Below are 16,769 nucleotides of genomic sequence, written 5' to 3' on the forward strand. Positions count from 1 at the left end.
ATTACCAAGACGTGTCCGGCTCTAATATGTCATGAAGACCTAGGCCTTAGGTACCGAGGAGATCTCGTAAAGCACCAGCTCTGCTGTCGCTCTCGGTTTGGTCCAGGCCCGAAGCTGTACTTCGTTAAATGGTAATAGCTGACTGTCTAAACTTAACAAACGTTCAAAATATTAACTGGCTGGGCCATGAGAAAGGACGGCCAGGTCTGCACGACAACCCACAGAGTGCTAACCAAGTTATCAAAATCTTAAAACAGAATAAATTACTGTGTTTAATAGCAAGGGAATAAGCAGTGGTTGAGATCAGGAAGAGGTCGGTCAAAGCGTATTTTCTGTTGTTTCTGACTATTAATATGGAATCATATTTGTATAAGGTAATGAGGCATCAGAGGTTCTATTTGATATAATTCAGACTTAACATGGCCCATTTCCTGGTATCTCACGTTTCAGATGCCCACCATAGAAGAGCGCTTACTTATTGCCCATGTAACTCAGTAACTCCTCAGTTCCAGTTGCACTTTTTCTTTTTTTGTGATCTATATAAGGACTCGTGGAAGAACATTTTAAAGCCCTTACCAAGGAGTCTTAATATCAGAGTGTGCAAATCAGCGCTAGAATATCTCTAGCTGCTGCAATCTGACATCGTTTGCCATAAAGTTTACAGATTTATTGCAGCTGCAGTTAAACGGCATAGATTGGATGGCAAGTAAAGATAGTTTGGTGCCAGTATAGTGCTTAGAATGCTTCAAATGTGTAAATGGGGTTCGCTATGTCACTAGAACTATTTGCTCTGGAACTATTTGTTTTTCCTTACATTGTGTATATGATGTCATCAATGACCTGTTTTCACGTATTACTGAATACCAATATACCTAGTCGCCCATTGTTCAGCAACGCCTAGAAGGGACTAGGACTTAATCAAAGTATGATGATTTTATTATTGTGTTGTTAACATATGATTTTAAATGCAATTTGTATGTATTCTTATTTGGTTTTCTTTTTAATCGAATATTTACTTGACATGAGTAGAGGTTAAACAATGGAAAGTAACCGTAGGTGTCAGAATCCTAAAAGACCATTCAATAACCATTGTTTGCGTTCATGCTGTGGACGCACACTGTGCCGGTTAAAAAGTGGGTCAGGTAGCATTTCTTCTACCTCAAAGTATATCATCTATAGGCAGTGTTCCCATTACATTCCTTCAGGCGTAACTGCAACCAATAAAGGGTTTTCACAAGCACTAACTGCATATTTCTGCCCAAAGATAATCAAAAAGCTATGGCACTGTTGGTCTTTCTTTCTTCTACCAAAACGATGCCCGGTTATTACTGCAACCAACAGCAATTATATCTTCCTGGTTCTGTGAACTGTAATCTCTATTATGTCTTTTACCATACACATAAACTGCCTCGGAGATACCATACAAAGAAGAATAGCAGACATAAACTTATGTAGGTGTGTATGTGAAAATGTAAATTGAAATTTAGTGATGAATACATTCCTTGGGTCATTACAAATTCCTTCCACTATTTAAGGCCTACTTAGAAAATATGTATATACTTGCATAGGTGTGGTTTTTCCAAACGAGAGATGGAGTGCACGCCAGTGTCATTACGAGTGCCCTGTTAATCGCAATTCAGCAGGAAACGGCATTTACTACACACTCAGGATAACAAGTTTCATGGTACCTTTGCAGATCAACAGGATTTCACCCAGTGACTTCAGCTGCTGACATTAGCAAAGTTTTTCAGCAGAAATACTAAGCAAAACCATGTGGGAATTTGTACAGAAACTTCAACTCCTGTATGTTATTGCCCAACATCCCATGATCTGGAGCATTCTGCTCACCCAGGGGCAGGTTTGTGTCTGGCTTGTAATAGGCTTCCTAAAACACTACATAGCCACTAGAACGCTTCAGAATCAAGGCAGACAGATTTGCTTTCAAATGTGGTTCAGAAATTACATAACTTTCCTTTACAACATGAAGTATGTTATATTATGTTGAAAAAATTATTTGTTTGAGACTGAAAATTCCTGTCCCAGGTGTGGATAGGAGTTGATAATCAGGGGTAAACAAATCTTTTAATGACATTAAAAAACCCTCTAAGAATTAAAAACGGTTTCTAGAATAGTGACCTCTCTAAGTGGGCAAATCCTACCAGATTCCGCTCCACAGAGATGTGAGAAATCAAGCCAACAAGACATTTCCTGAAAACTACCTAATTAGCAGGCAATACACACCATTCACCTTACCACTCAAAAAGAATCCTTTTGCTGTGGTTACCTGATTCTATAATAGTTCATTGTTTGTTGCTGGATGTAAGCAATCCCTACATTCCCACGTCTTGACCACTTGTTCATTGGTTACCACATGATTGATGAGCATTTTTCTGCCGCTTGGCTCCAGTGTGTGGATTTTCACTCAGGTTTTACCAGCTTCTCCTTCCAAAGGCCCAGGCACTGGATATGGCCCCACTTGGCAAGTCAGGGGTCTCAGCACGAGAGCCCATGTGCTGGCAGGTGAAGTCTTTGATGTCCCTGAGACTTCTTAACAGGAGGCAAGCTCAGTCCATGCCCTTGGAGAATCTCCATAAGTAGGATACACAGCAAAGTCCAGTCTTTTTCCTCTCTAAGGCAGAAGCAGCAACTGCAGGCCAACCCAGCAAAACACACACAGCAAAGGGGCAGTACTCCTCCTCACAGCTCTTCAGCTCTTCTCCTTGGCAGAGATTCCTCTTCATCCTGAAGTGTTTTAAAAGTCTGGGGTTTTGCAACAAAATGTTTGACACTAGTTTGGAGCTTTGCAGGATTAGTGTCAAAAATGTTGATGCTAATCCTGCAAAGCACATTTAGGCCCAATTTAAATAATGGTGTGTCTCCTTTTAATGACTGCTCTGTGCAGGCATAAAAAATGCTGCAAAAAATGGCGCAAAGAAATCTTCCAGATTTCTTTGCACCATTTTTTCAGCCCCCCAATGTGGGAATGCCCACCTTGCATACTTTATACCTGGGACAGGCATAATGTGGTGCAAGGGGTTACAACGTGGCGCAATGCTTGCATTGCGCCACTTTGTAAATGTGGTGCGGTGATTTTTTTTAAACCTAACACAACATTACCCTAAAAAAAATGTTGCTTATGTGGTGCTAGAGCTTCTTACATCTGGGCAAGAATGGTTAAGCAAGAAAATGCTCACTTTCTAAAAGTGTCATTTTCAAACAGACAATCTAAAAACCAACTTTACCAAAATATATTTTTAAATTGTGAGTTCAGAGACCCCAAACTCAAGATCTCTACCAGCTCCCACCGGGAAACTGCGCTTAAAAGATATTTACAGGCAATCCCCATGTTAACCTATGGGAGAGATAGGCCTTGCAATAGTGAAAACCAAATTTGTCAGGATTTCACTACCAAGACATGTAAAAGACCAAGTACATATCTTGCTTTTTAAATACATTGCACCCTTCCAATGGGGCTACCTAGGGCCTAATTAGGGGTGACTTAGATGTGGTAAAATGAAAGGTTTGTGTCTGACAAGTAGGTACGCTCGGCAGGTCGAATTGGCACTTTAAACCTGCACACAAAGACACTCCAGTGGTAGGTCTGAGATATATTTACAGGGCTACTCATATAGGTGGCACAATCAGTGCTGCAGACCCACTAGTAGCATTTGACTTATGGCCCTGGGCACCTCTAGTGCACTTTACCAGGGACTTACTAGTAAATCAAATATGCCAATCAGGGATAATCAATCATAATCACAAATTTACACAGAGAGTACTAGCACTTTAGTACTGGTCAACAGTGGTAAAGTGCCCAGAGTACCAAAGACCAGCATAAACGAAATCCAGCACACAGTGAAAAATACAAGAAGCAGAGGCAAAAAACAGGGGAAAACACGCCAAGGATGCCAAGTCTAACAGTGTACAATCCCACTTTTAAAATGTTGATGGGTCTGGTTACATTTTGGGAAGCAAATTCAGTCTCACATTAGCTATTCCATAGTGGCCTTCACAGAACATTCCTGTTACACCTTCTGTCTGCCCTTTATCTCACTCCTCCCCTTCACGAATCAATGGACATTATCACTAAAAATCAAGTATTTTCCAGCCTTGCACAACTGGCACCTGGGTACCTGTGATAAGGTCTTGCTTTGGATGAAGTGGATCTAATTAGCCACTGGAGCCACTAATTAGTGTATGGAAGAGTATTGTACCTCCTCCCATGACCACTGAATATTAGAGAATCTTACTTTTGGCCAAATTAATTTGGTAGATGTTCAAAAAGAAAAATTTATACAAATAGGAAAAGTACTCCGGTATGAAGAAAGGCAAGTGTACTTACTCTGCTGTATCTTGAGTTAGTTGTCTTGCTGTGGTGCTGCACTGAACAGGAACTGAAGAGAAGAGAAAAAAATTACTATACTATGGAGAGCGGCTGAAAACCTTACCTTTTATCAACTGTTCTAAGACTGAAATGCCACAAGCTTCGCTGACATTTCAGAATTCAGTCACCAGATGCACTTCTAAATGAACCAGGGAAGAGCACTTTATCTTTGAAAGGCAAGTAAATATATCCAAACAATAATTTTCTTCCTGCCTATTATTTTTCGTTCTAATTTCCTATTTATAGTGTCCAACTCTTAAAGAACAATTTTCAAACTATCCTGAACAAGCTAGTGCTGCAATCAAACTGGAAACTGGAAGTTGCGGTTGAAAAAATTGTACCAAGGCATTTGATTTATCCTATTTGCTGAACACAAACTGTTTTACATGGAAAAAGTCCTAAATAACCCATTGCAAACAACAGAGATGTTTCCTATGCAAGCAGAACAATGCATTCCTTTTTCTCTGTCTTAACCATGCATTTGCCAAACTAAGCATATGCGTGAATAAGGCAGAGAAAAAGGCAGAGAGCAGTCTAGTGGATCAGGAAAGGATGTGGTGAGGTAAGTGGGGCTGGTGCAGGGTTGGGGGTAGTTTTCAGGGGTAGGGGTGGATTAAGGGCTTAGGGTTGGTAGGGGGTCGGACTATTGTTTTTTTTTATGGGCAGGGTTTTGGGGAAGTTATTTTTTAGGGCTTAGGTTGGGTGGGGGTCAGGGTACTTTATTTTTCAAAGGCGGGGTGGGGAGGGAGGTTAGTTTATTTTTTATGGGTGAGGGTGGGAGGAGGAAGGAGAGAAGAGGAGGAAGGATCAGGAGAGGCCGCGGTGAGGTATGTGGGTTGGGGCAGGGTTTGGGGGTTGTTTTTAGTGGTGGGGTGGATTTAGAGCTCAGGGAGGGTGGGGGGGTTGGGGTAGTTTATCTCTCAGGGGCAGGAGTGGAGGGGGTCAGGTTAGTTTATTTTTAGGGCTTAGGGTGGGTAGGGGGATCAGGTAGTTTATTTATTGGGGTGGGGAAAGGTTTTAGGGCTCAGGGCGGGTGGGAGATTTTGGGGTAGTTCAGTTTTTAGGGGTGGGAGTGGGAGTGGGAGGTTGGGGTAGTTTTTCTAGGCCTAGAGTGGGTGGAGGGGTGGGGTAGTTTACTTATTAGGGGTGAGGAAGGTTTTATGTGTCAGGGAGGGTGGGGGTATCAGGGTAGTTTATTTGTTAGGGGCAGGAGTAGAGGGGGTCAGGGTAGTTTATTTTTTAGGGCTCAGGGCAGGTGGGGGTATCGGGGTAGTTTAGTTTTTATGGTGGGGGTTGGGGTAGTTTATTTTTGGGCTTAGGGTGGGTGGTGGGGTCGGGTAGAGAAAGTCTTAGGGCACGTGTGGGGTGTCTGGGTAGTTTACTTGTGAGGGGTGGGGGTAGTTTTGGGTCTCAGGGCGGGTGAGGGGTTGGGGTACTTTTTTACGTTAAGAGGGGGGTTATATGAGAGAACCACGCATGCCGTTTTCACATATGCCTTTAATAAGCATGCTTTTACAACAAAAATGGTTGTAAAGGCATGCGTGATAAAGGCATGCATGGAAAAGATGCGGTTGTGGTCCCGACCGCATTGTTAGGGCATGCATTGTTCTGGTATGCGTGGTTCTCTCATACAACTGCTTTACAGCTTTATCAAAGTTTCCCTCCAAAATATATGTAAAATGTAATGTTGAATACAAATGCCCTTGCATTTCACAGCTTCATCACCAAAGGCTTCGCTAAGCACTATTCTACTTAGCTAGCTTTCAGACAGAACTGAATTAGAAATAGGTAAAAAGACATATGTGAAGGTATCAACAGTTAAAAACTGAACTGTTACTCGGTTTTACCTTCGGGTGGTTGAGGAGTACTTGTGGTTGGGAAGACAATGTTGGCTGAAGTAAAAATGAAAGATCCAGTCCAGGCACCATAACTCCGGGTTGTAACTCCATTCCGTGTGGATTCCTGATAGCTGCTTTGTCCCGGCCGCTTCTCCATTCTCACTCTGCCCCCAGCATTGCTGACTTTCCCTGCATTAATTGCGGCTCGGCAAATGGAAGAATCCTGAGGGAAAATCAAAAATAGTTAGGAAATATAGAATTTCACAGTCACCTCTTTCTTCACATGGCCAAAGTTTGCTTAATTCGACATATTTCCTGCAAAATCACAACATAACAATCAACACATGAGATGGATATGGTCAGTGCATAAACTTACGTCTGTGTAGATATCAGTCCCCCACACTGTGACTTCCTGTTTCAGACATCCTTCTGGACAAGTGACTCTAGATGAGAAGAGGTAAATGCTATTTAGCAAAACGTGTGCACCTGAGCTCTGCGTAAATGGACATCAGTTTTCTCTTTTGAAGTAACACCTAATTGGCTCTTATTCTAATAACCTGCTTGTACCTTGAATTCAGCTTTGGAACAAACATCTATTGCTGCCATTTTTGATTAGATTCTTTCATGGAATGAATCTTGAGGGCCATGATTTGCAGACCACAGCTTCACTGTATAATAAGGGTCCAAAACACACCACAAGAATTTCTGCCAAGGGATTAATATTAAACAACGTATGCCAGTTTAAGAGTGACATCTAACATTAAAAAGGGATCAGCTAGTGATCTCATGATTAAATCGATTTGTAAAGTACATCAAACTGTCCTCATCATTAAAACAAAACAATAAAGCATATACATAAAGCTTGGAAATGTCATACTTTGTCTTCTACTGTCGGCCCTCCACCTCAAAACGGAAAAACTGTCCAGGTACCCTAGGACAATGAGTGGAGTGGAGGATGGATAGCGGACACTACCTGTAGGTGTCAGACTCCTAAAAATTCATCCCATAACCAATGTTTGCACTCATGCCTTGGAAATACACTGTGCTACTTCCAACCTTGAGGAAGGTGACATTTCTTCTGTTCCATTGTACATGAGGTATTGGGCAATGTTCTTATTACATTACTTCAAACACCATCTAAACCAATAAAGGGTATTTCACAGTACCTTATCTATTCCCATGCAAAAAGAAATCTGAAGCCAATGGCAATGCTGGTATTTCTTCCTTATACCAACACAGGGCCTGGTTCCTAGTTTATTTTAGTTTATAGATTTGTAGAGCGCATGGCTACCCGGGGGCATCCCAGCGCTAAAGTACACCATGAATGTCAGAAGAGCCAGGGGAAGCAGATTAACTGGGAAAGAGAATGGTTTTCAACTTCCTCCTAAAGAGAAGTTCAGAGGATTCCTGACGGCATTCAAAGGGCAGGGCATTCCAGAGCCGAGCAGCCCTGATGGAGAACGAATTACCTCCCCATGATCTCTTGACTGAAGGGATGTAAACCTGTCGAGAAGAACGAGATCTAAGAGGTCTAAGGGGCAAGTAAAGAAAGAAACGTTTTCTAAGGGAAAGGGGACCCTTATTGTGTAAGGCTCTGTGAACAAGACACAGAGCTTTAAACGTAATGCGCTGCTTAATCGGGAGCCAATTGAGAGCTGCAAGTGCTGGTTTAGCGGAAAGATGCCTTGGGGTATTCATGAGAAGTCTAGCTGCCGCGTTCTGCGTAACCTGCAGCCTCTTTATTACATAATCTGGAGAACTAAGATATAGAGAGTTCCCGTAGTCCAGGTGGGAGAGAACTAGGGCTTGTACAAGAATTCTTCTGGCAGCGAATGGCAGAAGTCCCAGAATCTTCCTGACACTTCTAATTAAGCCGAAGCAGATCGAGGAGATTCTTTTAGCTTGTGGCTCCATAGTTAAGCGTGGGTCAAGCAGAAAGGCGAGGCTTTTTACTTCTGTTATTGGAGGAGGCAGGCTGTTAAAAGCCTCAGAGTACATAGCCAGAGGGGCGGTAGGGGCGCCATTACCTATAATCATTACCTCTGATTTGCTGTCATTAAATTTCAGTTTCAACAGGGTCATCCAGTCCCCAATATCTTTCATGCAGTCGGCCAGGTTGGCAGAGGGGGAGTCCCTACTACTAGAGAGGGAAACCACCAATTGCGTGTCATCAGCATAAGTGACCATAGAGAGGTTATAAGGAGCGAATACTGTGGCCAAGGATGACAGATAGATGTTAAACAAGGTGGGGCTTAAAGATGAACCCTGCGGGACTCCACAAGATAGAGACCTGACGTCAGACAAAAAAGAGCAATCCAAGACTTGAAAGGATCTTCCCGTGAGGAAGGAGGAGAGCCAGGCAAGGGCTGGACCTCCTAACCCTATCTTGGAAAGTCTATCAAGGAGAAGAGTATGATCGACAGTGTCAAATGCTGCACTAAGATCACAGAGGATAATAGCAGCATGACCACCTTGATCTAGAAGTTGCCGAGCAGATTCAGTTACAGTAAGGAGTGCCGATTCTGTACTGTGATGGGTTCTGAAACCCATTTGAGAAGGATGTAAATGATCGTGCCTCTCAAGATGCCTGGTCAATTGCAGGTTCACGTGCTTCTCCAGAATTTTTGCCAATATTGGAAGAAGGGCAATGGGTCAATAATTATCCAAGACAGAGGGATCCAGCTTAGGTTTTTTTTAGAGAGGCTTTATGATTGCATGCTTGAGGGAACTGGGAAGAATACCAGCGGACAAGGAATTATTATTTCTGTCAAAGGACCAACAACAATATCTGCTGCCTTCAAAAGAATAGAAGGAGGGGCCGGGTCCAAGGGAGAACCCGATTTGATATTAACAAGAAAATTCCCAATCAGAGTACCTGTGAGGGGGGAAAAATTGGTTAACTGGGTCATACCCGTAGGATAATTCATCTCCTGCCCCATGAGATTATTCTGAGAGGGAGATGGAGGAAAACCGGAGTATATCTTGTTGATCTTGTCTTGAAAGTGAGCCGCTAATACATTACTATGCATAATAGAAGCTTCCACCGGGGAGGGTGGCATAGGGGGTATAGTGAGCTCCTTAAAGATCTGAAAGATTTCTTTCTGAGAAGTGGACGAGTTCTCTATTCTACTGCTGTAATATAGAGCTTGTGTTGTCTTAATATTAGGATGGTAAAATCTAATAGCTGATCTATAGGCTTCTTTAGCAGAAGGATTATAATCTTTTCTCCAAATTCTCTCCAATTTTTTGCAGTTCTTTCTAAGGTCCAATAGAGAAGACGAAAACCAGGGACTAGACTTATGAGCAGGTTTTTTCACCCTCAGTTTGCAAGGCAAAACTGAGTTTAAAGAGGTAGAAATCCATTTGTTAAACAGGTCCACCATATTAATGGAGGCATGGTCACTGGTTAAGGGAGAAGCACAGAGTGCCATATGCCAAGTGCTAGGTACCAACTTCGACCAAGCACGATCATAGGGAAACGTAAGTGACACTAAATAGTGATCGGTCCAGGGTAGAGGTAGAGAGGAGGAGAAGGTAAGATTAGGGATATTACTAAAAAAAAGGTCTAAAGTATGGCCTTTCGTGTAAGTTGGACCAGTAACATGCTGGTCCATACCCATAGAGGTAAAAGAGGCTAATAATGATTTAGCCGATGGACAGTTAGGATTGTCTAGGTGGATATTAAAATCGCCGAGGACGGTTAAGTTAGAGGCCTTCCCAATAGAACTGTCCACTGTCTCCGGGATAACTTCTAAAAAGACTCCACACGGGCTGGGGGGGCGTTAGAGAAGGATTCCTGAGAAAGTATAAGTAGACGACAAGTGCAGAGAGAAGAACATACTTTCACATACTGGAATTTCCAGTGGGAATGTTGAGCTTTTAATGGAGATTTTGTGAATAATAGCTATACCGCCACCTCTCATATGAAGTCTGTCTAAAAGAACTATAGAATAGTTAGGGGGTAAGGTACTGCATAAATCTGCTGAAGAATCTCCATTCAGCCAGGTTTCAGTGAGAAACAAGGCATCTGGTGATAGCTCTTCAAGGAGCATGTAAATATGTAAGGAGTGTGCTGATACGGAGCGGCAGTTAAGCAGTAATAGCTTACCTAATTGATGGGAGGAGGTATTAGAAGGCGAGATGAAATTGGGAGCCCAAGAACAACTAGAACAGGGGGGACACACAGACGACTGGTTAGGCCCTACAGGAGTGGAACATATCTGGGTGTTTCTAAAAGCATAAAGATGTGAAGTTGAATAGCTAAAACGAGCAGCATCTCTGGGCCCTGGGCTCGTCAGGGCGCGGACGGGCGCGGACGGGCGCAGATGGGCTTGCCTTAGGTGCGCCTTTGGCGCACCCGCTGTGCGCGGCCGCTGTGCGCGGCCGGTGGCCGCCCACGTTTAAAAAGAGCATGGGGGAGGCCTGACCTGGCTCCAGCACCAGTGCAACCAGCAACCCTGATATCTTCCTGGATCTCGGAACAGCTATCTTTCAATTGTTTTTTAAAGTGCATATGAGCGGCCCAAGAGATACCACACAATCTATTACACATATTTGAAAATTCATGAAAGGGATATGTGGAAGTGGTGTGAAAATGTAAATTAAACAGTTGAAAAGTATTGGATATAGCCACTTCTGTCAGGCCATTATAAACTCTCTCCACTACTTCAGCACTATTTGGAAAATAACTGTATTTTAGTATAGCTGTGATTCGTTTAAAGGAGAGGTGGGCAATATGTCAATGATCTCATTAAAAGCACCCAATAATCTCAATTCAGCCAAAAATAGGAGTTTTTGCCCAAATCAGGATAGCAAGATTCATGGTACCTCCACTAATCGAGTGCTCGTCACCCAGTGACTTCAGATGCTGAAAGCAGCCACATTCTCCATCAGATATACCAGGCTAAACAGATTGGAATCTGCATAGAAAAGTATATTCCTGTATACTATTTCCAAATTCTGTAATCTGGATGGTTGTTCTCACCCCGGAGTCATTTTCTATTTTTTGATGGAGTTCTGTAAGGGCTAGCAGGGCATCTTTAGAATCAAATTTAACAGATTTGGAGGTATATTTAAGAGGCCCTAGATCCATTCAAATGCCACATTAGTGTCATTGTTTTGACGCTAATGTGGTGTTGGAAGGCCAAAAACGTCGTGCCATATTTACAAAGTGGAGCAATGCATGCATTGCGCCACTTTATAACCCTTTGTGCTACATTATGCCTGCTCCATGCATAATGTATGCAGAGGGAAAGTTCCCCTGTTAGGGGGGCAAAAATACGGCGCAAAGAAATCAAAGAGGTTGCTCTACGTCATTTATTTTGGCACTTATTAGGCCTGCTCAGAACAGGTATTAAAAGGAGGCACACCATTATTTACAAACGGCCTCAATGGGCTTTGCAGGATTAGCGTAAAAATTGTTGATGCTAATCCTGCAAATCACCGGACCAGCATCAGACTAGTCCCCTGATTACCACCATGGTGTGTGCTGTATTTGAAATACAGTGCACACATGGTGGCGTTAGGGGGGCACTAAGGGGTGCAACACCATTTTACTTAAATATGCCCCTTGATTCCAAATGTGTTGGTACGAAAAGCACAGAATTTACCTCTTCAGGATGCAGCACGCTAAATGATATTAAAAAAATATAGCTTTGAGACTGAAAGTTCCACCCGTAATTGTTCAAGGTAGTTAAGCGTTAAAGGTAAACAAACCTTCTGATAACATCTTTGTCTTCAAAAAACAACATCCTGAATATTAGTAAGGGTTTTTGGAATAGTGCTCATTCTAAGGGAGTACAATCCTGCCAAGTTCTTCACCAAAGATATGTCACACATCAAGCCCCCTTTTGTTGCCCATTTCTGGAATACTACCTGACTTACATGCAGACCAAACCATATATCACAGTACACAAAAACAATTCTGTTGTCGTGGTTACCTGGTTCTTCATAAGCTCGTATTTTGTCACTGGATGAGAGTCACTCCTGCATCCTGGACAATTGTTGATAGGCAACCAAGTACTTTTTGAGCATCTTTGGGTATATGAGCCTCACTTCACAGAGCAAGTCACGTAGAAGCTCTAGGGCTGTCACAGGAACTCCACTGCACCAAAGGAGCTCCCTAAAAGGTCATCTTTTCTTGGAATGGATCAGGGAGGGACAATGCTGGAATGTCACTTTGAATAGTTATCTTGCACTTCTTAAAATGCCTGATGGCTAATTAGTGGATCTGTTAAATTGAACTCAAAAACTAGAAGACATCTTCACCTTTCAGCATTGTGCTTTGGAATATTTATAAACACAGTTGCACTGCAGCAGTTTGGAACATAATGACTTATCTGGGAAATGCAAATATCAAACAAGGCTAACAGCAAACCGTGATTAGAGCTCACAAGTGAGAACTACTCTTGCAGCACATACAGAATTTAGGGGCATATTTAAGAACCCCTAGTGCCATTCCAATGCCATGTTAGTGTCATTTTCTTAATGTGTTAGAAGGGCAAAAACACTGTGCCATATTTACAAAGTGGCGCAATGCATGCATTGTGCCACTTTGTAACCATTTGCGCTACACCATGCCTGCGCCAGGCATAATGTGTGCAAAGGAGGAGGTTACCCGTTAGGGGGGTCAAAAAAGAGATTTCCTTGAGCCATTTTTTTTGCACTTTTAATGCTTGCTCAGAGCAGGCGTTAAAAGGAGGCTTCCATTGCATACAATTGGCCTCTGGGTGCTTTGCAGGGTTAGCGTCAGAATTGTTTATGCTAATCCTGCAAAGCGCTGGTAACGTCAAAAATTCAGACGCTGGTCCCCTAACTACCACCATGGTGCAACATATTTTAAATGCTGGACACACATGGTGGCATTGGGGAGGGTGCTAAGGGGTGCAAGAAAAGTGGGGCTGCATTGGGTGCAGCACCACTTTCATTAAATATGCCCTCTATTTTCTTACCTGGTCTGTCATCTCTTCACATTTCCTGTCTGAAGACTGAATGGCCTTTTCTGCCCTTAGATCTTATTCACAGCTATTTACAGCTGGTGTCCAAAAAGCATGTCAAATGAAGTACAGTAAATGATGTATTAAGCAGCTCAAATGATGGTGTCCAATACAATTTTTATATCCATGCTCAGTCTGGCACAATTTCGAGACCCACATTCAGTCTTACTCTAGTTATCCTATATTGGGCACCAAAAATACACCTCTGTTACCCCTTGTATCCACTGCCTGTCCTGTATCTCACTCCGCACGACCCTAAAATCCGTAGTGTCATCTTTTAGAAACTAGTATTTTTCTGCTTCATAGAACTAGTTTCTGGGTATTTGATTTAGATGTAGCCAGTGCAGGTGTTCCATGGCCAGGGTATTGTTCGCTTTTTCACAGACCAAGAACCAGTCTGTCTACTGAGTACTAGAGAATGTGACTTTATGTAAAGTGAGTTTAGTAGACTCTCAAACAGAATGAATGCAAATAAGGAATGCAGCTCTTTTGTGTAAAGGAAGGTGCACTGCAGTAATTGTACTTACTCTGCTGTATTTTGAGTTAGCTGTCTTGCTGTGGTGCTGCACTGAACAGGAACTGAAAGAAAGAGAAGCAAAATTACTGTACTGACACCGGCTAAAAATATGACCCTGTTTCAAAAGGTTCAGGCCTGAAAGGCCTTCAATGTGACTGTGTTTCATGCTAGAAACACTTCTAAGAGAACCAGGAAAGAGCAAACACTTTAGAACTGAAAGACTAGAAAATGTTTCCCATGCTCATTCTTACCCTATCGGTTATTTTTTGATTATATTACCCGTCCATTAACAGAGTCCAAACATTCCAGAACAAGTTGTTTTGAACTACAGGTTTTGCATCCCCCCAATATCCCAATACGTAAACTGTCCTGCACATGCCAGGGCTGGTATACATATTAGATGTCAGCCCAGAAGCTGGAAGATGCTGTCAAAGACATTTTGCCAAGTGCAGTTGTTGTGCCCCGTTCTCAGGCCACAAATAGCTTTATGGCTTTATCACAAAGTGAAGTCAAATGTATTTCAGTTAATTCAATTAAATCAGATTCATAATGTAAACCTTCAACAGGGAGTTGCATCAATAAACGTAGTTAAAAACAGATGTTACGCCTGATTAGTCACATTGGTATGCTGACACTGACAGCAGCAAAGTAGACTGACACTCAGTTACTGTCATTTAAATTAGCTCATATTAAAGAAAAGAGAATACAACATGAGCCACAGGGCGCTGTTGTATGCAACATCTAAAAAATATTTTTAAAATTAACTTGCTCCTAGCAAATGTTTTCTAGTTTATATACCAAGCATGAGTAATGGGTTAATTAAAACAGTGAAGTCAGTATGTAGTAATGAGGGCTGTTCAAAGAAAGATGTGTAACTGATGGGCATCCCAACCAAAGACATCAAACGACTCCAACGTATCCAAAATGCCTCCGCCCGACTGATCCTCGACATACCCCGCCGAAGTCACATCTCCCCTCACCTAAAGGAACTCCACTGGCTCCCGGTAGACAAGAGGATCACCTTTAAACTCCTGACCCACGCTCACAAGGCACTTCACAACACCGGACCCTCCTACCTCAACACCAGACTTAACTTCTACACTCCAACACGTCAACTCCGATCCGCCAACCTCGCCCTCGCCATCGTACCCCGAATCCAGCGCAAGACATCCGGCGGCAGATCCTTCTCCTTCCTCGCCGCCAAGACCTGGAACTCTCTCCCCACATCTCTTCGCCAGACCCAGGACCTCCTCGCATTCAGAAGGCTCCTCAAGACCTGGCTCTTCGACCGCTAAATCAGCAGCGCTCCCCCCCCCTCAGCGCCTCGAAACCCTGACGGGTACATAGCGCGCTTTATAAATGCTATGATTGATTGATTGATTGATTGAACTAACTGCTTTCTGGGCGCTCTTTGGAGATGAGGAAAGTTTGAAATTACTGATCACTTCCACCCAGCTACACCATATTGTGACTCCTATGCGCCATTTGCTGTTTTGTAGTGGTGGAGGGTTCTTCGTTCACATATATAGCTGTCAGCTGTCTTTCTCGGAAGATCATGAATTTAACAGCGCGTGCATAGAAGATGATTCTGTCACGCAGAACATTAACGCTTGCAGGCAAATTGTAATTCTATAGCAAATAAAAACATTCCGAAGGAGGAGGCTGCGGTCTTAAACAAGAAAGTGCAAGTCCTTCGTATATGAATCCTGCTTTCCGGTTGCTATTCACATTCTGCAGATTCCCGAAGGCAGGCTGTCAGCCCCACCGAATCTCAATTGTAAACGCTTTATTTTGTAATAGTATTTGAAGACATCAACCACAAAAGCAAGCGGCAGTAATCCTTAATAGGAGTTGATTAAGAGCCACGCATAGCTTCTATTACTGAATTTTTGCTTACAATATTTTCACCTACAGAATGTAGAATGTTATGTGTAATAAGATACACTTGCATTTTGCAAGTTCATGGAAAAATACTTCTCTAGGCACCGATCTGCCAAGATGCCCTTTGGCACTGAACTGAATAAAAAAAAATACAAGGCAGCCATTAAAACACCTGAAGATATCTCCAGTTACTCCTTAAATGCACTGCTCACCTTCGGGAGGTTGAGGAGGGCTTGTGGTTGGGAAGACAATGTTGGCTGAGGTAAAAATGAAAGATCCAGGCCAGGCACCATAACTCCGGGTTGTTACTCCATTCCGCGTGGATTCCTGGTAGCTGCTTTGTCCCGGCCGCTTCTCCATTTTCACTCTGCCCCCAGCATTGCTGGCTTTCCCCGCGTTGATTGCGGCTCGGCAGATAGAGGAGTCCTAAGGAAGAAGCAACAATAGTTAGGAAAGATGACATTTCACATTCACATCTTCCTTCACGTGGCCAACGTTTGCCTACCTGCCATATTTCCTGTGAATTTACAAAAAGCATCAACACATCAGATTCATGTGTTCAGCGCATAAACTTACGTCTGTGTAGATATCAGTCCCCCACACTGTGACTTCCGGTTGCAGGCATCCTTCTGGGCAAATAACTCTATAAGAGAAGCAAGACTTACCATACAGCTTCATATGTGTACAACTCACCCAAGAGTTAATTGACATTTCTTTTGTCCTTTAAAGTAACATAATCAACTGCAGTCGCAGCTTGCGCAAATTTAAAGGTCCGGGGCAACGTACCGGGGGAGAATTAAATTAAATAATTTTTTTTTAAACCACTTACCTGCCCACCCGTGCCGCTCCTCTGCCTCCTCCAGTCTCGCTGCAGGCAGGCACAGGCTCCCAGTCTGCCCTGCGCCAATCCTGACGCTGCTCATGGCAGCATCAGGATTGGCTGGGAGCCCCCAGCCAGGGTGCTCCCAGGCAGACTGGGAGCCTGTGCAGGCTCTCTCCAGCTGCTGGGCTGGAGAGAGCCCTGTGCGCATGTGTGTTTGGCGGGCCCTGGACGGCTGGACACACACACATGCGCTCTGAGGGGGTAGTGCTGTGCACTCGTCCTCAGTGCACATCACCCCCATGGCCCTGCCCCTTTTCCCATAGAACGATCA

General features: G+C 43.2%; 1 protein-coding gene across 4 annotated transcripts in view; it reads right to left on the reverse strand.

Annotated features, from left to right (window-relative positions):
• LOC138293061 (uncharacterized) overlaps positions 1-16,769 on the reverse strand; it is a 289,136-nt gene that overhangs the window by 187,672 nt on the left and 84,695 nt on the right. For all 4 annotated transcript variants that reach the window (XM_069232058.1, XM_069232057.1, XM_069232059.1 and 1 more), the window contains 6 exons: positions 16,192-16,258; positions 15,828-16,041; positions 13,745-13,796; positions 6,599-6,665; positions 6,232-6,445; positions 4,343-4,394 (listed from right to left, as the gene is read on the reverse strand). In XM_069232058.1, the coding sequence (XP_069088159.1) occupies positions 4,343-4,394; positions 6,232-6,445; positions 6,599-6,665; positions 13,745-13,796; positions 15,828-16,041; positions 16,192-16,258 (666 nt within the window). The remainder of the gene's footprint in view (positions 1-4,342; positions 4,395-6,231; positions 6,446-6,598; positions 6,666-13,744; positions 13,797-15,827; positions 16,042-16,191; positions 16,259-16,769) is intronic.

This window comes from Pleurodeles waltl, chromosome 4_2, assembly GCF_031143425.1.
Source record: "Pleurodeles waltl isolate 20211129_DDA chromosome 4_2, aPleWal1.hap1.20221129, whole genome shotgun sequence".
NCBI classification, from domain to species: Eukaryota; Metazoa; Chordata; class Amphibia; order Caudata; family Salamandridae; genus Pleurodeles; species Pleurodeles waltl.